General features: G+C 40.9%; 1 protein-coding gene across 1 annotated transcript in view; it reads right to left on the bottom strand.

Moving 5' to 3' along the window:
• Positions 1-16,300, bottom strand: part of SHROOM3 (shroom family member 3) — a 331,372-nt gene extending 315,072 nt beyond the window's left edge. The window contains exon 1 of the mRNA XM_070791627.1: positions 15,376-16,300. Within this exon, the coding sequence (XP_070647728.1) occupies positions 15,376-15,543 (168 nt within the window). The 5' untranslated portion in view covers positions 15,544-16,300. The remainder of the gene's footprint in view (positions 1-15,375) is intronic.
• Between the last annotated feature and the right edge of the window lie 7,523 nt (positions 16,301-23,823).

Here is a 23,823-nt window from a genome sequence, read left to right as displayed (position 1 = left end):
TTCGATCCCTGGTAAGGGAACTAAGATCCCACATGCCATGCGGCATGGCCAAGAAACAAAAATAAATAAAAAATAAAATTAAAAACAAAAGAATTCAAAAGCAAAGAGTTTCTCTGGGAAGTAAAGAAAGCTCAGAGCGAAAGTGGGCAAAAGAGATAAGAGAAGGAAGGCAGTCCCATTTTCAAGCCAGCCATCACCATGGGCAACCCCAGGGAAAAACATCACCTCCCTCTCACCTCATTCAAGGGATGAAAAAGCTGAGATCTTCACTCAGTCATGGGTTGAGAGTTGCTCTTAGAGTCATTAACCAAAGGAGGAGGCAAAAGAAAGTCCACAGGCAAAGAAACCAAGATGCTGACAGTAGCAAAGTGTTGGTCACTCGGTCGTGTCCGACTCATCGCAACCCCGTGGACTGTAGCCCTCCAGGCTCCTCTGTCCATGGAATTCTTGAGGCAAGAATACTGTAGTGGCAGCCATTCCCTTCTCCAGGGAAAGTCCAGCCTTTGTGCGGGGGCAGTGAAAGGCTGAGGAATGTGAGTGGTGGCACCTGGGTCAGCTGCAAGTGACACGAAAGTAACCAGAGAACACGTTCCCTCTTGGGGTGCAGGGACCTTGTTTGCTGAGGTTTCCTTGATCGTGTCACATTTTAGGCACTCAATAAATACCGTATTAGTGAATACATGATAATAACTTGGCTTTAATCCTAGCACCATCATCTGTGGAAAACCTCTTTTCTCACATGTAAAAACAAACCTTCTTCTATTATCAATAATAAATGACAGAACTTAACATAGAGCCTGACCCACAGCAGGAACCAAGTAAATAGAAATATTGTTATTATACATCCATTTCCTTTCTTCGTGGCCCTCCCTCCTTTGCTTTGCTTTTCTCTCACAGAAATGAAAGGTGGCTGGAGCACTTCATAGTGCTTGAGTTTTGAAATCTGCAATGTATCTTGGCCCATACGAATGGTTTCTTCCTAAATGTCTAATTCATTGACTTTCATATATAGGGGAAGCTGTGATAGCAATTCTTTCAAGAGAGAACCAACACTTGTTAGTCTTGAGCCAAGACCACCACCATGAATGTGTTTTGAAGATCAAGGCTAACCCTTTTAATGTGACTGCTGCTTATTCTAAGGTCAATGGTTGCCTTTTTCTGACCTGCTGCTTATCAGTAATTACTCCAAAGTGAAAATATGAAAAAAAAAAATCAAGGAGTAAGAAGAAAGTGTCTGGTATTTTCTGCTTTCTCATTCCCCAAAGTTCACTCACTCTCCCTACTCTTTTAAGGTTTTATCTCAATACTCAACATGTATATTTCTTTCAAGTATCTAATAAGATTCCAGGTCTGAATTCCAATAGCTCATTTCCCAATTTCCATGAAACAAACCCTGAAAAATGTTAACTTCTCAGAGGATGGCACATAAGACGATAAAAGATTAAATTATACCCATACAACTTTCTTCATAAAAAATTTAACTTCTCAAAGGAAAAGAGTAAGTCCATTAGCTGTAGGAGTTCAATATTTCTTATCTTCCAGCAAACGTGTAACTCAGGATATAATTCAATACACAAAGTGCTAGGCACTTAGTCCAACTAACCTGAAGAATGCTTATTTCACTTAACTAGCTTGTGTTTTGAGATCTTCTTAAAATGTTGAGATCTTTAGAGTTTAGTATCTGTCTAAACCAGGTTTCCAGGAGCCAAGAACAGGTGAGGGTTAAGGCCACTTGGTGGACACTCCTCCATGAAAGACCATCTGTTGTGCTGCTGAGCTTATAACCAGGTCTCTTTACCAAGTTTCAGTGGCATGAACTTAAAACCTCCCAGAAAATCAGTACTCTACCAGTTTGAAACTCAAAACTGATCGTGATTCAAATGTAGGTGTTTTCATCAACCCGCCTGGGGTCAAACCATTATCTTTCCTCCACCAGTTTTCACCCTTTGCAGCCTCTTTTCCCTCACTCTTCCTTTCAGTGTTATGTTTTTATCCTCTATGTTTCTGAAAAGAACAGTGGGCTAGATGACATATTGTATTAGTTTCTTATTGCTGCTTGTAACAAAGTACCCTGGAATTGGGTGGCTTCAAACAACAGAAATGTATCATCTAACAGTACAGGAGATACTAGCTCAAATGGGTTTTACTGGACTAAAATAAGATTTCAGCAGTGTCATGTTCTTTTTAGAAGCTCCAGAGGAGAGTTGCTTCCTTGCTCTTTTCCAGCTTCTCAAGGTCACCTGCATTCCTTGGCTTGTGCCCTCCATCAGTCTGACCTCTGCTTGCATCTCTCTCCTCTCACCTACAGCCTGTGCTCCACGACAGGAGAAGCTACCACAATGAGAAACTGGAGCAACACAACAAAGAGTAGCCCCTGCTTGCCACAACTAGAGAAAGCCTGTGCAAAGCAACCAAGACCCAGTGCAGCCAAAAATAAATAAATGGAAGGGGAAAAAGGAGTTGGCACAAAAAATCACCTGGAGTTTAATTAAATGCAATTGGCCCATTCCACCATAAGTAGAGACAGAATCATGGTGTGATATACTGTCTCTTCATGCCCTGCATTTAAATTCTATCCAAGATCCTTTCTGTAACTTACAAGGTCCTCTTTGATCTGACCCCTGACTCCTTTGCATTTTGATGTCACACTACTCTCTTGCCTGCTGCTGCTGCTGCTAATTCGCTTCAGTCGTGTCTGACTCTGCAACTCCATAGACGGCAGCCCACCAGGCTCCCCTGTCCCTGGGATTCTCCAGGCAAGAACACTGGAGTGGGTTGCCATTTCCTTCTCCAATGCATGAAAGTGAAAAGTGAAAGTGAAGCCTCTCAGTCGTGTCCGACTCTTCATAACCCCATGGACTGCAGCCCACCAGGCTCCTCCGTCCATGCGATTTTCCACCGAGAGTACTGCTCTTGCATACTACTATATACTAAAACTATGTCCCTTCCAACATTCATATGTTGAAACCTACTCCCCCAATGTGACGGTATTTAGAGGTGGGTCCTTTGGGTGGTGATTAGGTCATGAGGATAGAGCCTCATAAATGGAATTTGTGCCATTATAAAGGAAACCTCAGAGAGTTCCCTTGCTCTTTCTACCATATGAGGACACAGTGGGCAGATGCCATCTATGGACCGGGTAGTGGGCCCTCCCCAGATACTGAGTCTGCAGTGCCTTGATCTTGGACTTCCCAGCCTCCAGAACTGTGAGAAATAAATTTCTGTTTGTAAGTCACCCAGTCTATGACATTCTGTTATAACAGTCCAAACAGTATAAGACACCTACTCTGCTCCCCAATGCCTTTCTTCATGTTTCTAAAACATTCCAAGACTTTCCTTCTTCAGCCTAACTTATAAACCTCTTTTACATCTGATTTCTTATATCGTATCCACCAGGTTTTAACTCAGAAGTCATCTTATCAGAAAACTCTTCTCGAATTACTTCTATTTAAAGTAAACCCTGTTCCCCATACCTTCTACCCAACGGATACTACCATTCTGGAATCCATCTTTCTTTTTTTGTAATAAGTAAGTAAGTGAAGTCACTCAGTCGTGTCCGACTCTTTGCAACCCTGTGGACCGTAGCCTACTAGGCTTCTCCGTCCATGGGATTCTCCAGGCAAGAATACTGGAGTGGGTTACCATTTCCTTCTCCAGGGGATCTTCCCAACCCAGGGATCGAACCTGGGTCTCCCTCATTGGAGGCAGATGCTTTAACCTCTGAGCCACCAGGGAAGATTGTAATAACACTGACCAATTCTGAAATTATCATATATAAACATGCTTTCCACTAGTCTATTTCTACTACACTATAAGCTCCACAGGAGCAGGGAATTATCTGTTCAGGTAGAAACTATCAACAATTATCCATTTAGGCCATGATACAGAAAGTCAGTCAAGTATCATCTTTGTTACGTGAGTTGCTAACTTTGGTATCTACTACTCTCCCATCAGTCCATAATATCACATCATAACTAAACTTTGGATGTGTTTTGTCATTTCTAAGCACCATTGTATAGTTTAATCCTTTGAATAGTTATAACAATTCCATTAGGTGAGAATTTCCATTTTTAAAGATGAGGACACAGGTTTAGGAAAGCTATGTTACTTGCCACAGTGACACAGCCAGTTAAGACTATGGTAGAAATGAAATTTGTTTATTTTCATTCCAAGCCCTACAAGTCTGGGATGTGTATTTTGCTATCCTGGACAGCCTTGATTAAAATGAAAAGAAAAAAGATAACATAGAAGTTATAACCCTAAAGCAATACAGATATATCAAAGGGCATTTAAAAATAAAGACTTTAGTTAGATCTCATAAATCTCTAAGGTAAAATGCAGTTCAAGTTCGAGAAGGATATAATGAATAGATGTATGAATGGCTGAGGAATGAAAAAAAAGTACATGACCTAAGAGGAAATTCAGGCTCAGATGCCCAGGACACAGAGTTCTTCACATTAGTCTGTGAAGTTAGAAAAGCCTCCTCTGAAGTCAGGAAGGAACTGTCACTTCCATTCTATAGATGGAGATACGCAAGTTCTCTTTTGCAGAGATAGTCATTAGAACGGGGGAGAAACAGTGCTCAGATTTAGCAGAGAGTCTTTGCCTCACTTCATTTTGTTGATGAGGGCCCAGGATGTCAGAGCACGAGAGATGGGTGGGACGAACGGAGTGGGAGAACAGTGACTCTGCAGCTCTTTAGATCAAGATGTTTGATGTTTGAAGTACCTCAAAAGAAGAGAAGTGGAAAAATCTGTCTGTGGGTTAGTTAAGATCCAGAATGTCCTTTGGGGTTTTGCTTTTTCAAAGATTGATAGAAAGTCTCTCGTTATGTGTTTCCAATCACATTGTGGATTCACTAAGATGAAACCGACAAGTATGTCTTAAATTGTGTTCTTGGCATAGGAGGCAGTGCCTTGGGAAGCTATAGTTTTAAAGGAAAGCAGAGTTCTCACAGATGCAAAGAGCCATCTGGCACCCCACCTCAGATACTACTTGAAGAGAAGGTATTTCCAACAACATTGACAGGATCACAGATTTGGTCTTTGTCTAACAACACATAACACTTTAAGCAGTTTAGATAGTTTATAAGTGGTTACATCAAAAATACAAATTTTCCCTTTTTCTCCCAGTCAATTCAACAGACATTGAACCAAACATTACATATGTGCAAGACATCATTAAATTGAAAGTCAACTCAACCAATTTATCTTATACTCTAAAGCAGCATTTTCTAGTAACATGTTTGCACATTGCCCTTGGACATCTTTCTAACAAAGACTTTAAAGAAGATCCTTTTTAATATTCATTTGTCTTCTTCATTAATACATTTTCATTTTCATCATTTCTAAGCTTACTCCTTGGAAGGAAAGTTATGACCAACTTAGATAGCATATTGAAAAGCAGAGACATTACTTTGCCAACATAGGTCTGTCTAGTCAAGGCTATGGTTTTTCCTGTGGTCATGTATGGATGTGAGAGTTGGACTGTGAAGAAAGCTGAGCACTGAAGAATTGATGCTTCTGAACTGTGGTGTTGGAGAAGACTCTTGAGAGTCCCTTGGATTGCAAGGAGATCCAACCAGTCCTTTCTGAAGGAGATCAGCCCTGGGATTTCTTTGGAAGGAATGATGCTGAAGCTGAAACTCCAGTACTTTGGCCACCTCATGCGAAGAGTTGACTCATTGGAAAAGACACTAATGCTGGGAGGGATTGGGGGCAGGAGGAGAAGGGGATGACAGAGGATGAGACGGCTGGATGGCATCACTGACTCGATGGACGTGAGTCTGAGTGAATTCCGGGAGTTGGTAATGGACAGGGAGGCCTGGCGTGCTGCGATTCATGGGGTTGCAAAGAGTCGGACACGACTGAGCGACTGAACTGAACTGATGCATAGTTTAAACACTGTGGATAAAAGAAAAAAAAGAAGGGAGAAAAGGAGGGAGGAAAGAAAAGGAAAGAAATGTCCTTAGCTTCCAAAAGTTAGCAGCCTAACCAGAAACACACACACAGTTTATTTGCTATGGCAGAAACCATCTTGGCAAATAAATTAACTTTATTGTGTCTCAGTTTTCTCTCTGTGTAATGAGGAAGTTGAATAAGATGATTGCTGAGATTCTTTACCACTCTAACATCCTATAGGCCATTCAACATTTACTGAGCAATTGTTGCATGTGAAATGGAAAGTATTTTTCTAGAAGAAACAATATGTACAGCCTGAGTAAAACTCTTTGGGCTTTAAAGGGATTATAATTTACTGGCCAAGTGCAAACAACTAACTGTACTAGAAGATGGCATGAATAAAGGTGCTGGGGACACAAGAGGAAGACTTGATACAAATTCAGGACAGAAGGGGATGGAACAATGAGGGACCAGACAGCTGCTTTATGGACAGCAGAGAGATGAGGCTACCCCAGTATGAAGGGTAAAGTGTGTTAAAGGAAACAGCAAGAACAGTAGGGAAGGAAACTCAGAAAATACTGGCTATTTTAAAAGGTCAGTAACAAGCTAATCAAGCTCGGTTCTTGGAAAAAGATGGAAAAGGTGACTTTGGGATGAACTAAATCAACCAGCCCAAGGTCCTGGGGGAACTGCCTAGAAGCCAATTTCACATTGAATTCAGAAACCAGGGCTCATAAACTCATAATTCTTATTTTATGTAGAAGAAATGGACCTAGAGAGATTGTCTGGCTGATGTTGGTGTGTTGAAACTGAGGATCACTAAGGAAGCTAGAAGGTGGTAGAGTGCTCAGCGTGGACAGATGGATATAGAAAAACCAGCAATGAGGAAATCTCAACATGTTCATCCAGACAATTTAAGTATGTTCCCAATGAATCATTTCCCAGCCTATGGACTGTTTCTATTTCTACTTCTCACAATGCAGTGAAGCAGTACATTTTATCTTAAAATGGCAGGTTGATTAGGGTGTTTCAGATGATTGTCTTCAGAGGAAGAATTATGAAGAGGATTCAGGGATGAGCTCATATCACTGAGGCTAGAAAAATCCAGTGAAAGAATCCATTTAATATCTGAGTAGTGTCAGACACCAGGAAGCCAGGGGACATGTGTTTGAGGTTAATCTCCAATGTCACCTAGCAAACACACTCCCTTATACATCAAGAATGGAAAGATGGGGCTGAGCTGGGATAGTGAGCTAAGCCTTGGTAGGGGAAGGCTGTGACTGAGAGGAAGAGAATGATGGTGGTATAGGTGGTAGAAGCAGTTTCAGAGAGGGAGGGGTAATGGTGTAGAAGATGGAACCAACAGCCAGCTGATATCAGGAAGTCTGCCCTGGCATTGGCACAGTGAGCTCGTGAACACAGGAGGCAGGTGGCAGGTATGGAGGTTGCGTATGGACCCAGTAGCATGGGCCCCATCCTCACCAAGGCTGATTTAGCTATCAATGCTGCCAAAGGTTCAACTGGCCAGCAAACAGAGACAAATGCTGTTTCAACATCCCTCATAGAAACCAATTACCTACTTGGTGGCAAGTTGATGACATTGGACTTTTTTTACTCTGGAAGGGGCAGCTGTTCCTCTGGACTGGAACTGACACATATTCCTAACCATAAGCCTTCAGTCAGCATTGGTATTTGGGGGCTTGCAAGTGTTTGATCCCCTCAGTAGGATCCTACATAACATCCCCTCTGATCAAGGGATACACTTATAGTAAAGGGGGTTGGCAATGGGCATATGTTGATGGGATCCACAAGTTCTGTCACTCATGAGAGCTGCTGGCCTGGTAGAGCAACAGGGCCATTTTTTGAAGGTCTAGCTGTGGCTGGCATATAAGAGAGTCCAGTCAGAGCAAAGATACCTCTCAGGGGTAGGAATCAGGAGCGTGTGCTCCTCACATCAGTGACATAAGAGTCAATGGCTGACCTTCAATCCTGAGGCCCAGGATTTTTTTAACACACATGAAAAAAAATGCCTTTCCTTTATTTGTTTCCTACAAGTGACGTCAGAGGCTAAAAACAGAGGACCCGGATAACAGGTGTTTAGCACCAAGACTCCTGCCTGTGGTAGCTTCTTAAATACTCTGTCCTCCAGCCCAGCCCTTTGAGGTACCCAATTTTTTTGAACAAGTGCAATCATTTCCAACAACAGGGCCATTCAGAAACACTTCATTTATCTACAAGCTCTTCTGAGAGGATCTTTGCTTGACTGCTTTAAGGAGCTCTCTGCTGGTGATAGCTTTTCTGTGTTTGTCGAAGGATAGTCTAGTTGCCTTCAGGTTAATCTGTTTCAGGGGCTCCCCAGGTGGTGCTAGTGGTAAAGAACCTGCCTGCCAATGCAGGAGATGTGAGAGAGCAGTTTCGATCGCTGGGTTGGGAAGAACCCGTGAAGCAGGGCATGGCAACCCACTCCAGTATTCTTGCCTAGAGAATCCAATGGACAGAGGAGCCTGGCGGACTACAGTCTATAGGGTCACACAGAGTCAGACATGACTGAAGTGACTTGGCACACACACAATCAGTTTCAGTCACCAGTCCTCCAGAGGACCCAAGGATCCATTGAAGTCAGTGTGTGTTTCCTTAGGATTTCCCCATATAACTAAAATAAGCTTCCTTTCCCCTCCTTTTCTTCCCTAAGGCTGAACTGGCCTTTTCATACTCCCTTTTGGTTGGGATATATGTTTTCATCTTCTTAGACAATCTTAGGCCATGTAAGCACATGAAGCAATGTGGAGGTTTTAATCCTTTGTAGTACAGTCCACGGGGTTGCAAAGAGTCAGAAACCACTGAACACTTGTCAGCAGCAGGACCAGTGCACACAAAAAAATATCTCTTGCTAGGTGAAGACACCCAACAACACTTTCTAAGAAATGTCAAGTGACCCCTCCTTTTAGGGTTCTGAAACTGCTTACAGGAGTTCCGACACCTATTTTGTGCTTAGTTGTTCAGCCATGACCAACTCTTTGTGATCCCATGGACTGCAACCTGCCAGGCTCCTCTGTCCATGGGGATTCCCCAAGTAAGAACACTGGAGTGGGTTGCCATGCCCTCCTTCAGGGGATCTTCCCAACCCAGGGATTGAACCCAGGTCTCCTGCGTTGCGGGAGAATTCTTTACCATTTGAGCCACCAGGGAAGCCCAAGAAATTTGAAGTGAGTAGCCTATCCCTTCTCCAAGGGAGCTTGCTGATCCAGGAATCGAATCAGGCGGATTCTTTACCAGCTGAGCTACCAGGGAAGCCCATACCTATTTTTAGGGGACTTTTATATGACTAACATTACATATAAAATTTTATTTATTTTTGGCTATACTGGGTCTTCATTGCTATGTGGGCTTTTCTCTAGTTGTGAGTGGAGGCTACTCATTGCACTGGCTTCCCTTGTTGTGAAGCACATGTGCTTTAGTAGTTGTGACATATCGGCTCTAGAGCACAGGCTCAATAGTGTGGCACCTGGGCTTAGTAGCTCCATGGCATGTGGGACCTTCCTGGCTCAGGGATGGAACCCGTGTCTCCTGCAATGACAAGTGGATTCTTTAACACTAAGTCACCAGGGAAGCTCCAGGACTAAGATTTTTTTAAGTTTGTTTTCCTCTAATAAATTTAAAAACATATACAATAAAGAGATTAATCCCATATTTTACCCAGATCATAGCTCTAGAATCTAGACAGAGCCAAATATTAATATTTGGTATCCATGGTGACTGAATAGCAGAGGACCCTGGAGAATCAGGATGTCTGGATTCAAATTCCAACTCTAGCACTTTCTACCAGTCATGAGAGCTTCAGAAAGCTGCTCAAATTCTGTGTCTCAGTCCTCATGTATAAAACTAGCTTCATAATATCACCTTCCTCATGGAGCTGTGAAAATTAAATGAGTTAACACATGTGGATCTCTTGGAATAGACCTTGGCACCTAGTGGGCACTCAGTACGTGCAAGCATTTACTGGTGGTTGTTACTGGTTGTTGTTGTTGGTTGTTGTCTAGTTGTTACTTGACATGATGAATCCTAGGGGCAGGTGTTTCCCCACAGCAGGTGGAACCGTTCTCAGCCACAATACTGCGTGAGTCATAATAAAATCATGCTGCCAACTTCCTGAACTATTGAATTACTTGAGCGTCTACATACAATCCTTTTTTTTTTTTTTTTTTTGCTTTAAAGCTACCCTTTCTTTTTGAAGTTCACAGATTACAGAGGCTCTTTCCTCAACTCCACCTTTCCTTTTCAAGGACATTAAATCCCAAAGAAAGCAATTTGGAAATGATTTCTTTTATTGCCACCCTTTTGTAGCTCCTCTTCCCCCAGTCATCCTTCCATCTCATTTGTATCTAAAGAAAAATGATACTTCATTCATTATATTGTCGTGCTGTGCAGCTTATAATTATATAAGTGTACGTGTCTTTCATATCGAAGATTTAACGTGTACTATACCTTCCCTTGATTTCCTTGGTGGTGCAGTGGTAAAGAATCCGCATACCAATGCAGGAGACTCAAGTTCAATCCCTATGTTGGGAAGATCCCCTGGAGGAGGGCATGGCAACCCACTCCAGTATTCTTGCCTGGAGAATCCCAAGGACAGAGGAGCCTGGCCAGCTACAGTGCGCAGGGTCACCAAGAATCAGACACGACTAAGCAACTGAACAACGATGGGAAACTGACACACATTCCATCTGCAGAGATCTGCCCAGTATCCTCACCTCATGGGACTCTGCCTCCCTGCCCACACTGCTCCCTGCTCTGTATTGTCTTTGATTAGTCATTCAGTAGAAGTTATCAAATACCTACTCTGTGCCAGGCACGTCTTGGAAATGCAAGATGAATAAGACATAGCTTTTTCATTTACTCAACAAATATTTGTGTACCCAGGCTCTGAGTTAGATGTGGTAGAGATGGGAAAAAAAAAGTCCCAGGCTTTCAATAGGCTTTTAAACTTCTGAGAAGACAGTTAATGTAAATTTTTTAAAAGTATGATTTGTTGTAATAAATGTATGGTACAGGAGTACAGAAGAGAGACCATCTAACCCAGCTTAATGAAGTCAGAAAAACTTGAGAGAGAGGAAAAAATAAATCCTGGATGAATATGAGTTTGCCAGACAAACAGGATAAAGAGAGAGATTCAAGAGCTTTGAAGCAATGTGGCACTTGAAATCTGGCTAGTGTATATGAGAAACAGAATTTTAAATTGCATTTCATTTTAGGTGTGTGTGTTCAGTCATGTCCGATTCTTTGCTATCCCACAGACTGCAGCCCGCCAGACTCTTCTGTCTATGGGATTTCCCAGTCAAGAATACTGTAGTGGGTTGCCATTTCCTTCTCCAAAGATTCTTCATGACCCAGCAATCTAACCCACATCTCCTGTGTCTCCTGCATTGGCAGGCAGATCCTTTACCACTGGGCCACCTGGGAAGCCCCATTTCATTTTAGTTCCTTTTAATGAAACTGGAAATAGCCACATGTGGCTCTTGGCTACCATGCTAGACAGAGTGGATTGCACCAGACTATACCCCTGAAAAGGAAGGAGACTGTCTTCTCTTTACTCTTTCTCCACTTCTTACTAACTGGAAAGCAGATGCTGTGACAAGTCACCTTAGACCAGCAGACAGGACATCACCCCAGGGATGGAAGTAAGACAGTAGAAAGGACCATCTTTCAGATTAGCTTAAGTTCACATTGTCGTCGGAGAAGGCAATGGCACCCCACTCCAATACTCTTGCTTGGAAAATCCCATGGATGGAGGAGCCTGGAAAGCTGCAGTCCATGGGGTCGCTGAGGGTCGGACACGACTGAGCGACTTCACTTTCACTTTTCACTTTCCTGCATTGGAGAGGGAAATGGCAACCCACTCCAGTGTTCTTGCCTGGAGAATCCGGGGGACTGGGGAGCCTGGTGGGCTGCCGTCTACGGGGTTGCACAGAGTCGGACACAACTGAAGTGACTTAGCAGCAGCAGCAGCACATTGTCGTGTGAAAGAGACATCAATTTCTGTATTGCTTAAGCTATTGTTGTTTTGGATCTTTATACAGCAGACAGATTTGTATCCTAACACAATGTCTCTTACAATAATGAAAAGCAATAGTCATAATCTTGCTAAGATTTTTTTTGAGATTTTCCTGTGTACGAGCCCCTGTGCTAACTGTTCTAAGTGCTTGCATCCCATTTAATCTCTGCACATAATGATAAGGGAGATAATTGTTTATTCCCATTCTGCAGATAAAATGAAGCCTCACCAAAGTGGCTCACTAGTGGTAGGATTAGATCTAACAGCAAACCATATTCTAGGGAACAGATACATAATATCTTTTCTTTTTTAAGGTTCAAGTCAGCTTTTATCAGCTTGGCCTTTGTTTCCTCTTTCTTTAAAACTTATTTATTTGTTTGTTTGTTTGGCTGAGCCAGGTCATAGCACACAGGATCTTCAAACTTCGCTGAGGCATGTGGGATCTAGTATCCTGACCAGGGATCGAACTTGGGCCCCCTGCATTGCAAGTGCTGAGTCTGAGCCACTGGACCACCAGAGCAGTCCCATACATAATATCTTATCATTAAAGAGCAGGAAAATTGAGTGTAAATTAGAGTTTTAAAATGCAGAGATGACATTTATGTCTGTGGCAGACATTCTCAGCCATCTACCCAGCACCTGTTACCTCCCTCTTCCTGAAAACAGAACCTCAATTTGTTCAACTAGTGGGTGGAGATTCTTTGACATCAGGAAGAGTAGGTTTCCACTGCAGAACCCAGGAGAGAAATTCTGAGTGGTCTAAACTAGTAATAGTAGTTTCATTCCCCTTGGCCAGTAATTGGTCTAAGGACAGGTAAGTGGCACAGTTCTGATCAATGAGATGTAAACACAAGTTTGATAGGGAGGGTGACCCTTTCCAAACAAAGAGCCACAAGTCTGCCCAGAATGAAGATGCAGTGATGGAAGTGTGGCATCCATTTTGCAACTTTAATGATAAAAGCCAACACTAAAGAAGGCAGAGTGGAGAGCTAAGTGAAGTTCTTAATGGCATTATTGAGCTTCTCCTTGTCTGGACAACCTAACTCCAGACTTCTTTTAAGATGAAAAGAACGAATCTCAATTTTCTTAGGTCACTATCAATCAGGTTTCCAGTTACTTACAGCTGTAAGCTTTCCTGATACACGTATCAGATCAGATCAGATCAGTCGCTCAGTTGTGTCCAACTCTTTTTGACCCCATGAATCACAGCACGCCAGGCCTCCCTGTCCATCACCAACTCCCAGAGTTCACTCAGACTCACGTCCATCGAGTCAGTGATGCCATCCAGCCATCTCATCCTCTGTTGTCCCCTTCTCCTCTTGCCCCCAATCCCTCCCAGCATCAGAGTCTTTTCCAATGAGTCAACTCTTTGCATGAGGTGGCCAAAGTACTGGAGTTTCAGCTTTAGCATCATTCCTTCCAAAGAAATCCCAGGGCTGATCTCCTTCAGAATGGACTTGGTTGGATCTCCTTGCAGTCCAAGGGACTCTCAAGAGTCTTCTCCAACACCACAGTTTAAAAGCATCAATTCTTTGGTGCTCAGCCTTCTTCACAGTCCAACTCTCACATCCATACATGACCACAGGAAAAATCATAGCCTTGACTAGACGAATCTTTGTTGGCAAAGTAATGTCTCTGCTTTTGAATATGCTATCTAGGTTGGTCATAACTTTCCTTCCAAGGAGGAAGCGTCTTTTAATTTCATGGCTGCAGTCACCATCTGCAGTGATTTTGGAGCCCAGAAAAATAAAGTCTGCCACTGTTTTCACTGTTTCCCCATCTATTTCCCATGAAGTGATGGGACCGGATGCCATGATCTTCGTTTTCTGAATGTTGAGCTTTAAGCCAACTTTTTCACTCTCCACTTTCACCTTCATCAAGAGGCTTTTTAGTTCCTCTTCACTTTCCGCCATAAGGGTGGTGTACATAAGGATACACATATATGTACACCTATCTTTTGTTTTCTTAGGAAAGACAAGGAAAAGTCACACAGCTTACAGTGCTGTTTTGCACTCTCTCGGCTGCCTGCTGGAAGCCAATTCCACCGGCTCACCCACAGTAAGAATTGTTTTGTTGCTGTTGTTGAGTTGATCAGTCGTGTCTGACTCCTTTGTGACCCCATGGACTACAGCCTGCCAGGCTCCTCTGTCCATGGCATTTCCCAGGCAAGGATACTGGAGTGGGTTGCCATTTCCTTCTCCTTTTCCTGACCTAGGGATCAAACCCATGGCTCCAGATTCTTTACCGCTGAGGATACTAGGGAAGCAAAAATCATTTCAGTCTCTCTCAAAACACCTATTTTGGTGAGATAGGAAAACAGACCTTAATAGGTAACATAGTTCAGGCAAAATGCATATTTATCTCTTTCCCACCCTTAAACTAAAAAGAAATTTCCCCTCAATTAGAAATGTTTCTTCAAGAATGCCTTGATATGTAAAGCACTTATATATTCTGTTGTTTTAGACTGCTAATATTCTGAAATTGTAAAATAAATTTCTGTTATCTTTCTTTTTTAATTTATGTTTTAATTGAAGGAAATGTTTGGCTGAAACCAACAAAATTCTGTAAAGCATCCTCTGTAAACTTTCTTAATCTCTGTAGTTTTAGAGAAAAGCAGATGCACTAAACTTAATGCATTAAGAGGATTCATTCAATGGGTATACCTTGCCACACCAAACATAAACGAAGAATTGAGGCATGTTACAGAATGACTAAAGTTTAAAAATGGGCTTAAATGATAGATAAATACAAGAGGCAGAAATACTGTTTTGCCCTTGAATTATACTGGAAACTGATTTATTCTATAATTCTAAGTGTGCAGGAAGAATAAATAATTTTTATGCAATCAATTATCCAGAATTTCAAACAAATTCTAAAATCTTTTGGAATGCTAGATATAACACTTTTAGTTGAAAGGAGAAAGAGCAGATATATCTCTAGCCATATGTTAAATTTGTTGTTTTTGTCCAGTTGCTCAGTTGTATCCGACTCTAAGACTCTATGGACTGCAGCATGCTAGGCTTCCCTGTCCTTCACTATCTCCTGGAGTTTGCTGTGTTACATGTTAAATAAAGATGCACATATACAAATATATACCATGCCACCACCTTAACTACGGGGTTAATCTTTAATCTGATTCACAACTGAAAGGATCATGTGGCAGCTGGTTTTACACTATTTCATTCACAAAAAGAGATTATCCATTAGACAAGCACATTTTCCCCTGGAATTTCACGACATAAAGGCGCCAGACACGTTTTTCTTTCAAACACAAAGCTATGCAAAATATTTCCAGATATAATCAGAAGGGTATGAAACAGCAAATTAAGCGTCAATCTTCAGCATTATCTGTTTTTGAGAGATTTGACAAAAGTTGAAAAAACAGTTTGACTAAGGAAAAAAATATTGGAAAAAGCAACATACCTTAGAGATGATTAATGGTTCCCCATGCTCCAAACCACCTTTCAAAGTAAAACCCCAGGGAGCTCCTCCCTGCAGGAACGCTTCCAGATAAATGTACCGTCCCCTGGAGGTCCTGTTAGGGGTTAGTGTGCCACTGGTCTCATCGAAGTTCTCCGTAGTCCTCATCATGGCAAACACATGATGCCTCGAGTTAAATTTTAAACGCCTGAAGCAGTTTCAGGAGAATGGTGTTTAGCATTATGCCATCCTTCACAATCCACACTGGCCAAAAAAGACGTTTTCAGAAACCAATTCTTTCGGGTGTAAAAGGTTCTTGTGAGCTTAACTCCAAGATGCTGAGCCAGGAGGATTTTTCACTTCAACGTTTCTGAATGCAACTCTCCTCCTGGAATTCCCGGTTCTCACTAAAGCCCCGGAGGGGTGTATATCTCTCCACTCCGTTAAAAAAAAAAAAAGAAACAAACATCTTTCACTGTCACTCGCCAGACTGCCTCTATTTCACACACACCCACGCCAAATTTTTTTCAGCAGATTATACAGAGAAACTTAAAGTCCTCTTACAATATAGTAAGAAAATTGCAAAAACTCAACTGCATACCTCAATTTTGATTGATTAGCAACCCTTTCTTCCTCTCTGAGTGAAATTTACCATCACAATAGCCTCCCATCTTCCCAGAAGTAGCTTTAAAAGAAGCTACTATGCTTCTGCTAGCTTCAGAAGTTTCTAACTTGTTCCAAACAGATAAGCTGTGCTGAAACTTATTTGTCTATGTTTTTCAGCAATAAGTTCAATCTGTTTCTTGAAAAAAAAAAAAAAAGTTTTTCCAGGATGTAGAGAAAAATGGAAAAAAGCATGGTAAATTAACCTTCCCTGGAAAAAATATCCAGGCGGCAGCTCAGTCCTTTTTTTGGTATTTTCAGTGATGAGCAGCCACTACTGCAGCCAAGGCTGTACTTGCCTTTTCTGAGAGAAAGAGTAAGGAAGTGAGAGGAAAATGGATTAAGGCAAACAGAGCGACCGCAACCTTTCTGCACAGTAAGCGCTGCTATGTGGAATTCAGTTCCTCACAAAGACCCGACCAATCACAACAGTCTTTCACTTGATAAACCGTAGACAGTTAAAAGTACTCATGGCTAATTAGCAAGTAGTAAAATAGTTGATGGACTCACCCCACCTTGTTCCAATTAAAGCAGAATCCCTGGAAGTGAGACACAGGCATTGACATTTTTAAAAAAACCTCTGGGCAATTCTGCCCTGAGGCCAAGTTTGCAGAGCTTTTTGGTAAACATTTAAGTGTCAAGGTGGTAGCACAGGGCTTTATTTTGTTCATTAGAAGAAAGTGCCAAGTAAAATTTATAAATGGCTTCTCATCTTGAAATAGGACTCTCCAATCAAATTTCTCCTTGTTTGATTCAGTACAAACAGGTCGCAGGCTTTCTTCTGTATTGTAATTGTTCTCTACTCCAAGGCTCTTTGTTATCCATTCTTTAACTGAAAAATACTTGGTGTCTGGCAAGTAATAAGCACTCAAGGTGGAATGTTGTTTGGATTTCAGGTTAGCAATGGAATTTTGTAATAATGTTATATAAAATTTGACATCAAAACTTTTTATTAAAAATTTAAATAGTGCAAGATAACTGTATCTTTTAGCCAGAAGCCCCAGCTATTAAGTTGGAACAACTTAGAATTATTTCCAGGAGATATTTTGCTAAAATTTTTTTTGTTTAAAAGTATGTGATGTGAATTCTGTTGGATACTGACGTTTTGATATATCACTTTAATTTTGGTGTTTGTACCTATAGTTAATGAAAAGTTAATATAATAAAGAAGCAGATATAATATGCAAAGAAGTCTATACGATGTTTAATGTACAGCAACACGTGACAAGTGTTATTTGCTTCTCAGTAGTGAGTTCATCTGTAGGGCTCAAAGACAAAATAAAGAAAAATCTCATTTTAATGTAATGATAGTATTTTAGTGAAAACAAAAGGTGTACAAAATGAAAGTAAATGGTAAACATTGATTTTTTTTTTTTTTTTAAACATTGATTCTTAAGAGTAATTTATGCAATTTTTATTGGGGCTTCCCTTTACAACTTAATTTATAAATAAAGAATAGAAGGTGAAACCTTGACTTTTCTTTCACTCCATTATTAAAACATATATGTATACAGAGAGAATATTTAAATAAAAACCAAGGTAAATGAAGTTTCTTTCTGAAAAGTATTTTTGTGTGTGTGGCATTTACAGTCTTGCTCCTGATTCATTTTGTAAAATATGGGATTTCATAGAATCAACGTTTAATATTAAAAGTAATAAAACCAAAAACAAGATGGAAAGGAAGTAAGAACACGTTAAGCAGTGAAGAAAGAACTCAGGGCTTGTGGGCTGATGAAACCTCTATTTTATATAATCACCAAAAGTATTTGACATAAATATTTAATGAAACTTGATAAATAATTTGAAAAATAAACCATATAGAACCTGCTGGACACAGTGTAGCAACTGATAGATCAGGGTTAGAATAATTTTTCCCCCTTCTTCCATTGCTCACAATCAAAGAATGTATGCTTGTTTTAAAGGTGAGTGCATAGAGGCCATGAGAAGCCTAAATAATCTGACCAGAGTCATCCTGCAAGTAGCCTTCTTGTTGTTTTTCAGTCACTAAGTCACGTCTGGCTCTTTGTGACCCTGTAGACAGGCTTCCCTGTCCTTCATTATATCCCAGAGTTTTCTCAAACTCATGTCCATTGGATCAATGATGCCATCCAACCATCTCATCCTCTGTCACCCCCTTTTCCTCTTGCCCTCAGTCTTTCCCAGCATCAGAGTCTTTTCCAGTGAGTCTGCTCTTTTCATCAGGTGGCCAAAGTACTGGAGTTTCAGCTTTAGCATCAGTCCTTCCAATGAATAGTCATGACTAATTTCCTTTAGGATTGACTGGTTTGATCTCCTTGCTGTCCAAGGGACTCTCAAGAGTCCTCTCTAGCACTACAGTTTGAAAGCTTAAGTGGGCATAAAATTAAAATCATTAGACCCTTAGGAATGGACTCTCAGTTTAAGGTAGGTCTTTTGCATTTATGGCTAAAGGAAAATTGTTTATGTGGCCAGCATTGCTAATTCATAAGGATAACTTCTGTTAGGGCATGTGACTTGGACCCAAACTCTAATTAGAGAATGAAATTGGACCCTCTCCCCTCTCTAGACAGAGAAAAACAACCCTATTGTCTCAAGGTGCTGACGGTGAAAGGAACCATGAATACAAATGTCTTTGACCTTGCAGACCCAAAAGGGTCTCAGGACTTCCCAGGATACCCAGACTACATTTTGAGAATTTCTGGCCTCAACCAGGTACAGCCATACCTGAAGCTATCCCATTTTTACCAGTTTGGTGAGCTTATAAACACATGTGTACTTTTTCCTTGAATAGCTGGAGTTGGGTTTCTGTTGCTTGCAACTGAAAGAGTTTCGAGTAAACACAATGAAACCCTTCATGGTTTTTCCTAGTTTAGGAAAAGGTTTAGGGAAGCTTAGTGCTGTCTCATGGGGGGCTTCCCAGGTGGCGTGGTGGTAATAATCATCCTGCCAATGCAGGAGACTCAAGATATGTGAGTTCAATTCCTGGGGCGGAAGATCCCCTGGAGTAGGAAATGACATCCCGCTACAGTATTCTTGCCCGGAAAGTTCCATGGACGGGGGAGCTTGGCCAGCTACAGTCCATGGGGTCACAAAGAGTCAGATATGACTAAACACACACACACACACACACATACACACAGACGCACACAGTGCTGTCTCAAAGAGGTAGCTTTGAATGTTGTTTTCTGTTTTTCCACTTCTTCTCTCCTTCTTTGTGCCTCTAAAGTAGAATTACTTTTACTTTCTTATCAAGTTCTTCCTTCATAATAAATAGATTCCACATACCTCACAACTTTCTATCTCTGTATGAAAGATTCCCAATATTGTAATTGTTCATCTTGCTGTTACTGTAATATGGCCCCAGAGCAAAAAATAGTTCAATCATATTGACTCTCCTGTTCTTCTGGAGTGCCTATTCCAAATGTGCTTTTAAATGTCACTTGCTTAATCATCGTTCTGATTTCTTAGAAATCATGCATCACTCTATTTGTTAACATTACTTAAGGAAAAATATGTTCTTTTCAAAATATTCACTCCTTAATTTTCTCATAGTAACCTGTGTGTCTTTCTCTTTTGTTTTAGCATTTTAAGTGTAATTTTTAAATTATTGGGTGTTTTGAATGCCTTCAAATTTAGTATTTCAAAGACTGAAAATTCACTGGGTTGTCTCTGAAAATAAAAAAACTCAGAGTGACATCTAGTGGCTCTTCTGGCTTACTAAATAGTCATCAAAGGAACTGTACACAGTTATTAAATTGTACCTTTGGAAGGTTATTTAGATTTTCTTAGAAAGAATGTCTCAGAACCATCCCAAATAGACAAAAATCAACCTTATTTTAAACTTTGCACAGTCTCTCTAGGCAACCTTTCAGAGGCAAAAAAAAAAAAAAAGATCTCTTCATGTGTCTCTTTCTTAAGGGTTAGGAAAACTTCCAAGCCGACCTTCCCTCACCCTTAAATGCCAAGAAGGCTCACCTGAAGACAGTCACTTGAAACGAGGACTGCAAGAGGACTGGAAGCCCAAAGATTAGTTAAAAATAGTCAAGATGCACCGCTAGAACTGCCCCTGAAGCAGTGTCCTAGCTCTATACAATGTGGATACTCCAAGTGGGGTTCCTTGAGAAAGGAGAGAGGGGCCATGGATGCTGGATTTGTGGTTTACCTCACCAGCTTCACTCACCATCCTGAGGGCTATTACAAAACTGTCAGAGCACAATCAGTTCACATCTTTCGGGGATGATGAAAATGCCATGTCTTGATCAAAGATGTTGTCTCACAGGTGAACAGCTGGTCCTTGAACAACATGAAGTTTAGGGGCACAGAATCCCCTCCCCCTGACCCATGCAGTCAAAAATCAAAATACTTAATTTTATGGTCAGCCCTCTGTTCCCTCAATTTTGTGTCGAGGAGTCAATCAACTGCAGATTGTATAGTACTGTAGAATTTATTTATTGAAAAAAAAATCCGAGTGTAAGTAGACTTGTGTATAAGTAGATCAAACTCTTATTGCTCAAGGGTTGAATGTGTATCTATGAAACCACATCAACTGGTACACTTTAAATAAATGCAGTTTAATGAACAGAAATTACACCTCAATAAGGTCAACTTAAAAAAACTCAAGGGACTTCCCTGGTGGTCCACTGATGGTTAAGATTCCACTGCAGGGGGCATGGGTTTAATCCCTGATTAGAAAACTAAGACCCCACATTCTGCATGGCACAGTAAAAAAAATAATAAATAAGATAAAATAAAGTTTTAAAAATACAAGAATCCCATCAATAAATGAATGGATAAACAAAATGTGAGGTTTTATACTATCATTATTATTTTATATATATATATATATATCTCACATAATAGTGGAACATTAATTCAGCCTTTAAAAAGACAACAATTTTGATACATACATGGATGAAACTTGAGGACATTATGCCAAGTGAAATAAGCCAGTCACAGAAGGACAAATGCTGTATTATTCCACTTATATGAGTTCTTAGAAGAGTCAAATTGGTAGAATCAGAAAGTAGAATAGTGGTTGCCAGGAGCTGGAGGGAGGGTGAATGGAAAATTAGAATTTAATGAGTACAGAGTTCAGTTTGGGGAAATGTTCTAGAGATAGATAGTGGGGATGGTCACATAAACAATGTGAGTTTAACTGAACTAAACACTTAAATGGTTAAAATGGTAACTTTTATGTTAGTGCATTTTACCACAGTAAAAAGTGTTTTTTTTTCCAAGTACTTGTAACAGGTAAAGAAACGTTGTAAAATATGATGCTGTAATTAATCAGTTCATCCCTTCACCATGCTGAGCATGGTTGTGGGTGGATGTCATAGAAATTGTCGAATGCATAAAGAACCAAATAATAATACCTGATCACATATACTAAACATTAGATACCTGGCAAAAAATTATAACTGTTATAGGAATTATTGTAGTAAGTTATAATTCTAAAATCTGGTAGAAATATATCCATAAACTTATGAGAAATGGAGGATTTTAATAAAAATATAGTTCAGCAGAACCCGCAGTATTAAGATCTCAAATGATAGTTTTGATAAAATGCATTAGTTTATTTTGGAAAAACCAGAGCCTGCTTCAAAGACATTAGTGACAATGGTGGTTGACCTCAATGACAGAAACAGCCTAGAGGAGAAAAGGCAATCTGTTCAGGCCAATCTGGCCTTTTGGCTGAATTTTTTTTAATTATTATTATTTTTTATTGGCGCATATTTGTTTTACATACACTGGTGTGTCTTATTCTTCAGTACACCAAGCACATGCTTGGGAAGCTCTGTCTCTGCTCAGTGTTACTTTATCAATGCTGCTGCTGCTGCTAAGTCGTGTCAGTTGTGTCCGACTCTGTGCAACCCCATAGAAGGCAGCCCACCAGGCTCCTCTGTCCATGGGATTCTCCAGGCAAGAACACGAGTGGGTTGCCATTTCCTTCTCCAGCACAAGAAAGTGAAAAGTGAAAGTGAAGTCGCTCAGTCCTGTCCGACTCTTCAAGACCCCATGGACTGTAACCTACCAAGCTCCTCCGTCCATGGGATTTTCCAGGCAAGAGTACTGGAGTGGGTTGCCATTGCCTTCTCCGACTTTATCAATGAGGCCTTCTCAGACCACACATGAAATGGTACCTCCTCTCTCTAACCTCCATACCCTATCTCATCTACACTTATCCCCATCTGATATATTTGAATTTGTCTCTCTGTTCATTGCTCATCTTCTACAAGAGTGTAAACTCCATGAGGATAGGAGTTTTTTTGGTTCATGGCTGTATTTTCAACACCTTTGCATGTTGCATATCAGGTCTCTATGAATACACGTTCAAATGACTGGATGAATGGTATAGAAACTCTGGACTCCTTCCTTTACCTCTAAATTTTTTATTTTAAAAGCTAAGAATCTCTTTTAAATTCAGTATCAGAAACATACCATGAAGTAAAACTGTAAGGCACTTCAAATGAAAATAATTTTATAATAAAATTTTAATGTTCACACATATATGTGGGTTTAAATAGTTTTATAGTGTTCTAATAAACATATATCAATTAACAACTTCAAAAAGAATAAAAAAAGGAACTTTCTTGGTTCTTAGGGTCCAAATATAAACATGAGACATAAATGGAAATCACATATTAGGTAACTAAAACATTTTCTTGCCGTAAGAACAGTTGTGCTTTAACAGAATAAAAGTCTAAAACAAAAGAACTAAAAATTGCTTTCTGTCTAGCCACAAAATTTAAACCATTCACCCTTCCATTAAATACTCTCATTCCCTATTAAAATACTTGATTCTATACGCAAGACTGTCCAAGTCAATAAATTTATATTATAGGTACAATAAAAAGCGATCTTTTAGTGGTATTTAATACTAATTTTATGAAAATTTAAAACTACATTATGTAATGTAGGATTTATTAATATTTCCAACCAACTCACACATAAAAAGTTATTCGCTGGAGGTGTCCTCATAGTGCCACTGCTAACAGCATTAACGCTGACAGGTGGCATCCATCACACTCAGGCCCTTTCTGGATTTCTTCCATCCGAGCACTAATTTAGGCAGTACGGATAGGCTTAAGTGTGTAATCACAGTATATGATAAGTTCTATATATTACAGAGATGACGACAGAGCAACTGAATCACAGCGGAAGAAAACTCTCCGGAGGCGAGAGGGTCAGCTATTCTGAGTACACTTCTGAACCTTGCAAAACATTCCCAACAGAGGATCAGGATAAGCAAAGGCAGAGAGACAAAGGGGAATTGAGAGGTAGGTTGGGGCGGGAGGGGCCACTGTTGGAAGGAGGGCGGGAGGCCTGACTGGCAACGCCAATATTGACTTGATTCTTAGATTGTGAATACAGACAGGATTTATGCGGGTCGGTAAAGAATTGGGGAAAATCCTCTGTGGAACGACTTGGAGAATAGCCTGGGGCGTTCGGGTGATGGGGGGCAAGAGCAGGACATGGATACCGGTTAGGAGGCCGCAGATAAAGAGAATGGCTGTGAGTGGCAGAGAGTATAAGTTGGAAGCCCGAATAGGGGTCGCTTGTGGAGTAGGGCTGGCAGGATGTGATGCCAAGCAGCCCCCTTGGTCAGAGCTGCTAGTATGGAGACTCTGGGCGGGCGGGGGGTGGGGGAGAAATGGCTCTCGGTTGCCCGGGCGACGGCGTCTAGGGGCGGAGTCTGGGGCCAGAGACGGCCCCCACATGGTTAGTTCAGCATTCCCCCCGGTCCCCTCCCCACTCTCGGGCGAGGTGCCCAACGGTTGCCCCCGAGGCTCGCTTGGAGCCGGCAAGGCG

This window comes from Bos indicus, chromosome 6 (genome assembly GCF_029378745.1).
Source record: "Bos indicus isolate NIAB-ARS_2022 breed Sahiwal x Tharparkar chromosome 6, NIAB-ARS_B.indTharparkar_mat_pri_1.0, whole genome shotgun sequence".
Classification (NCBI taxonomy): domain Eukaryota; kingdom Metazoa; phylum Chordata; class Mammalia; order Artiodactyla; family Bovidae; genus Bos; species Bos indicus.
The sequence above is the reverse complement of the archived record's forward strand: the minus strand, read 5'-3'. Positions and strand labels throughout refer to the sequence as shown.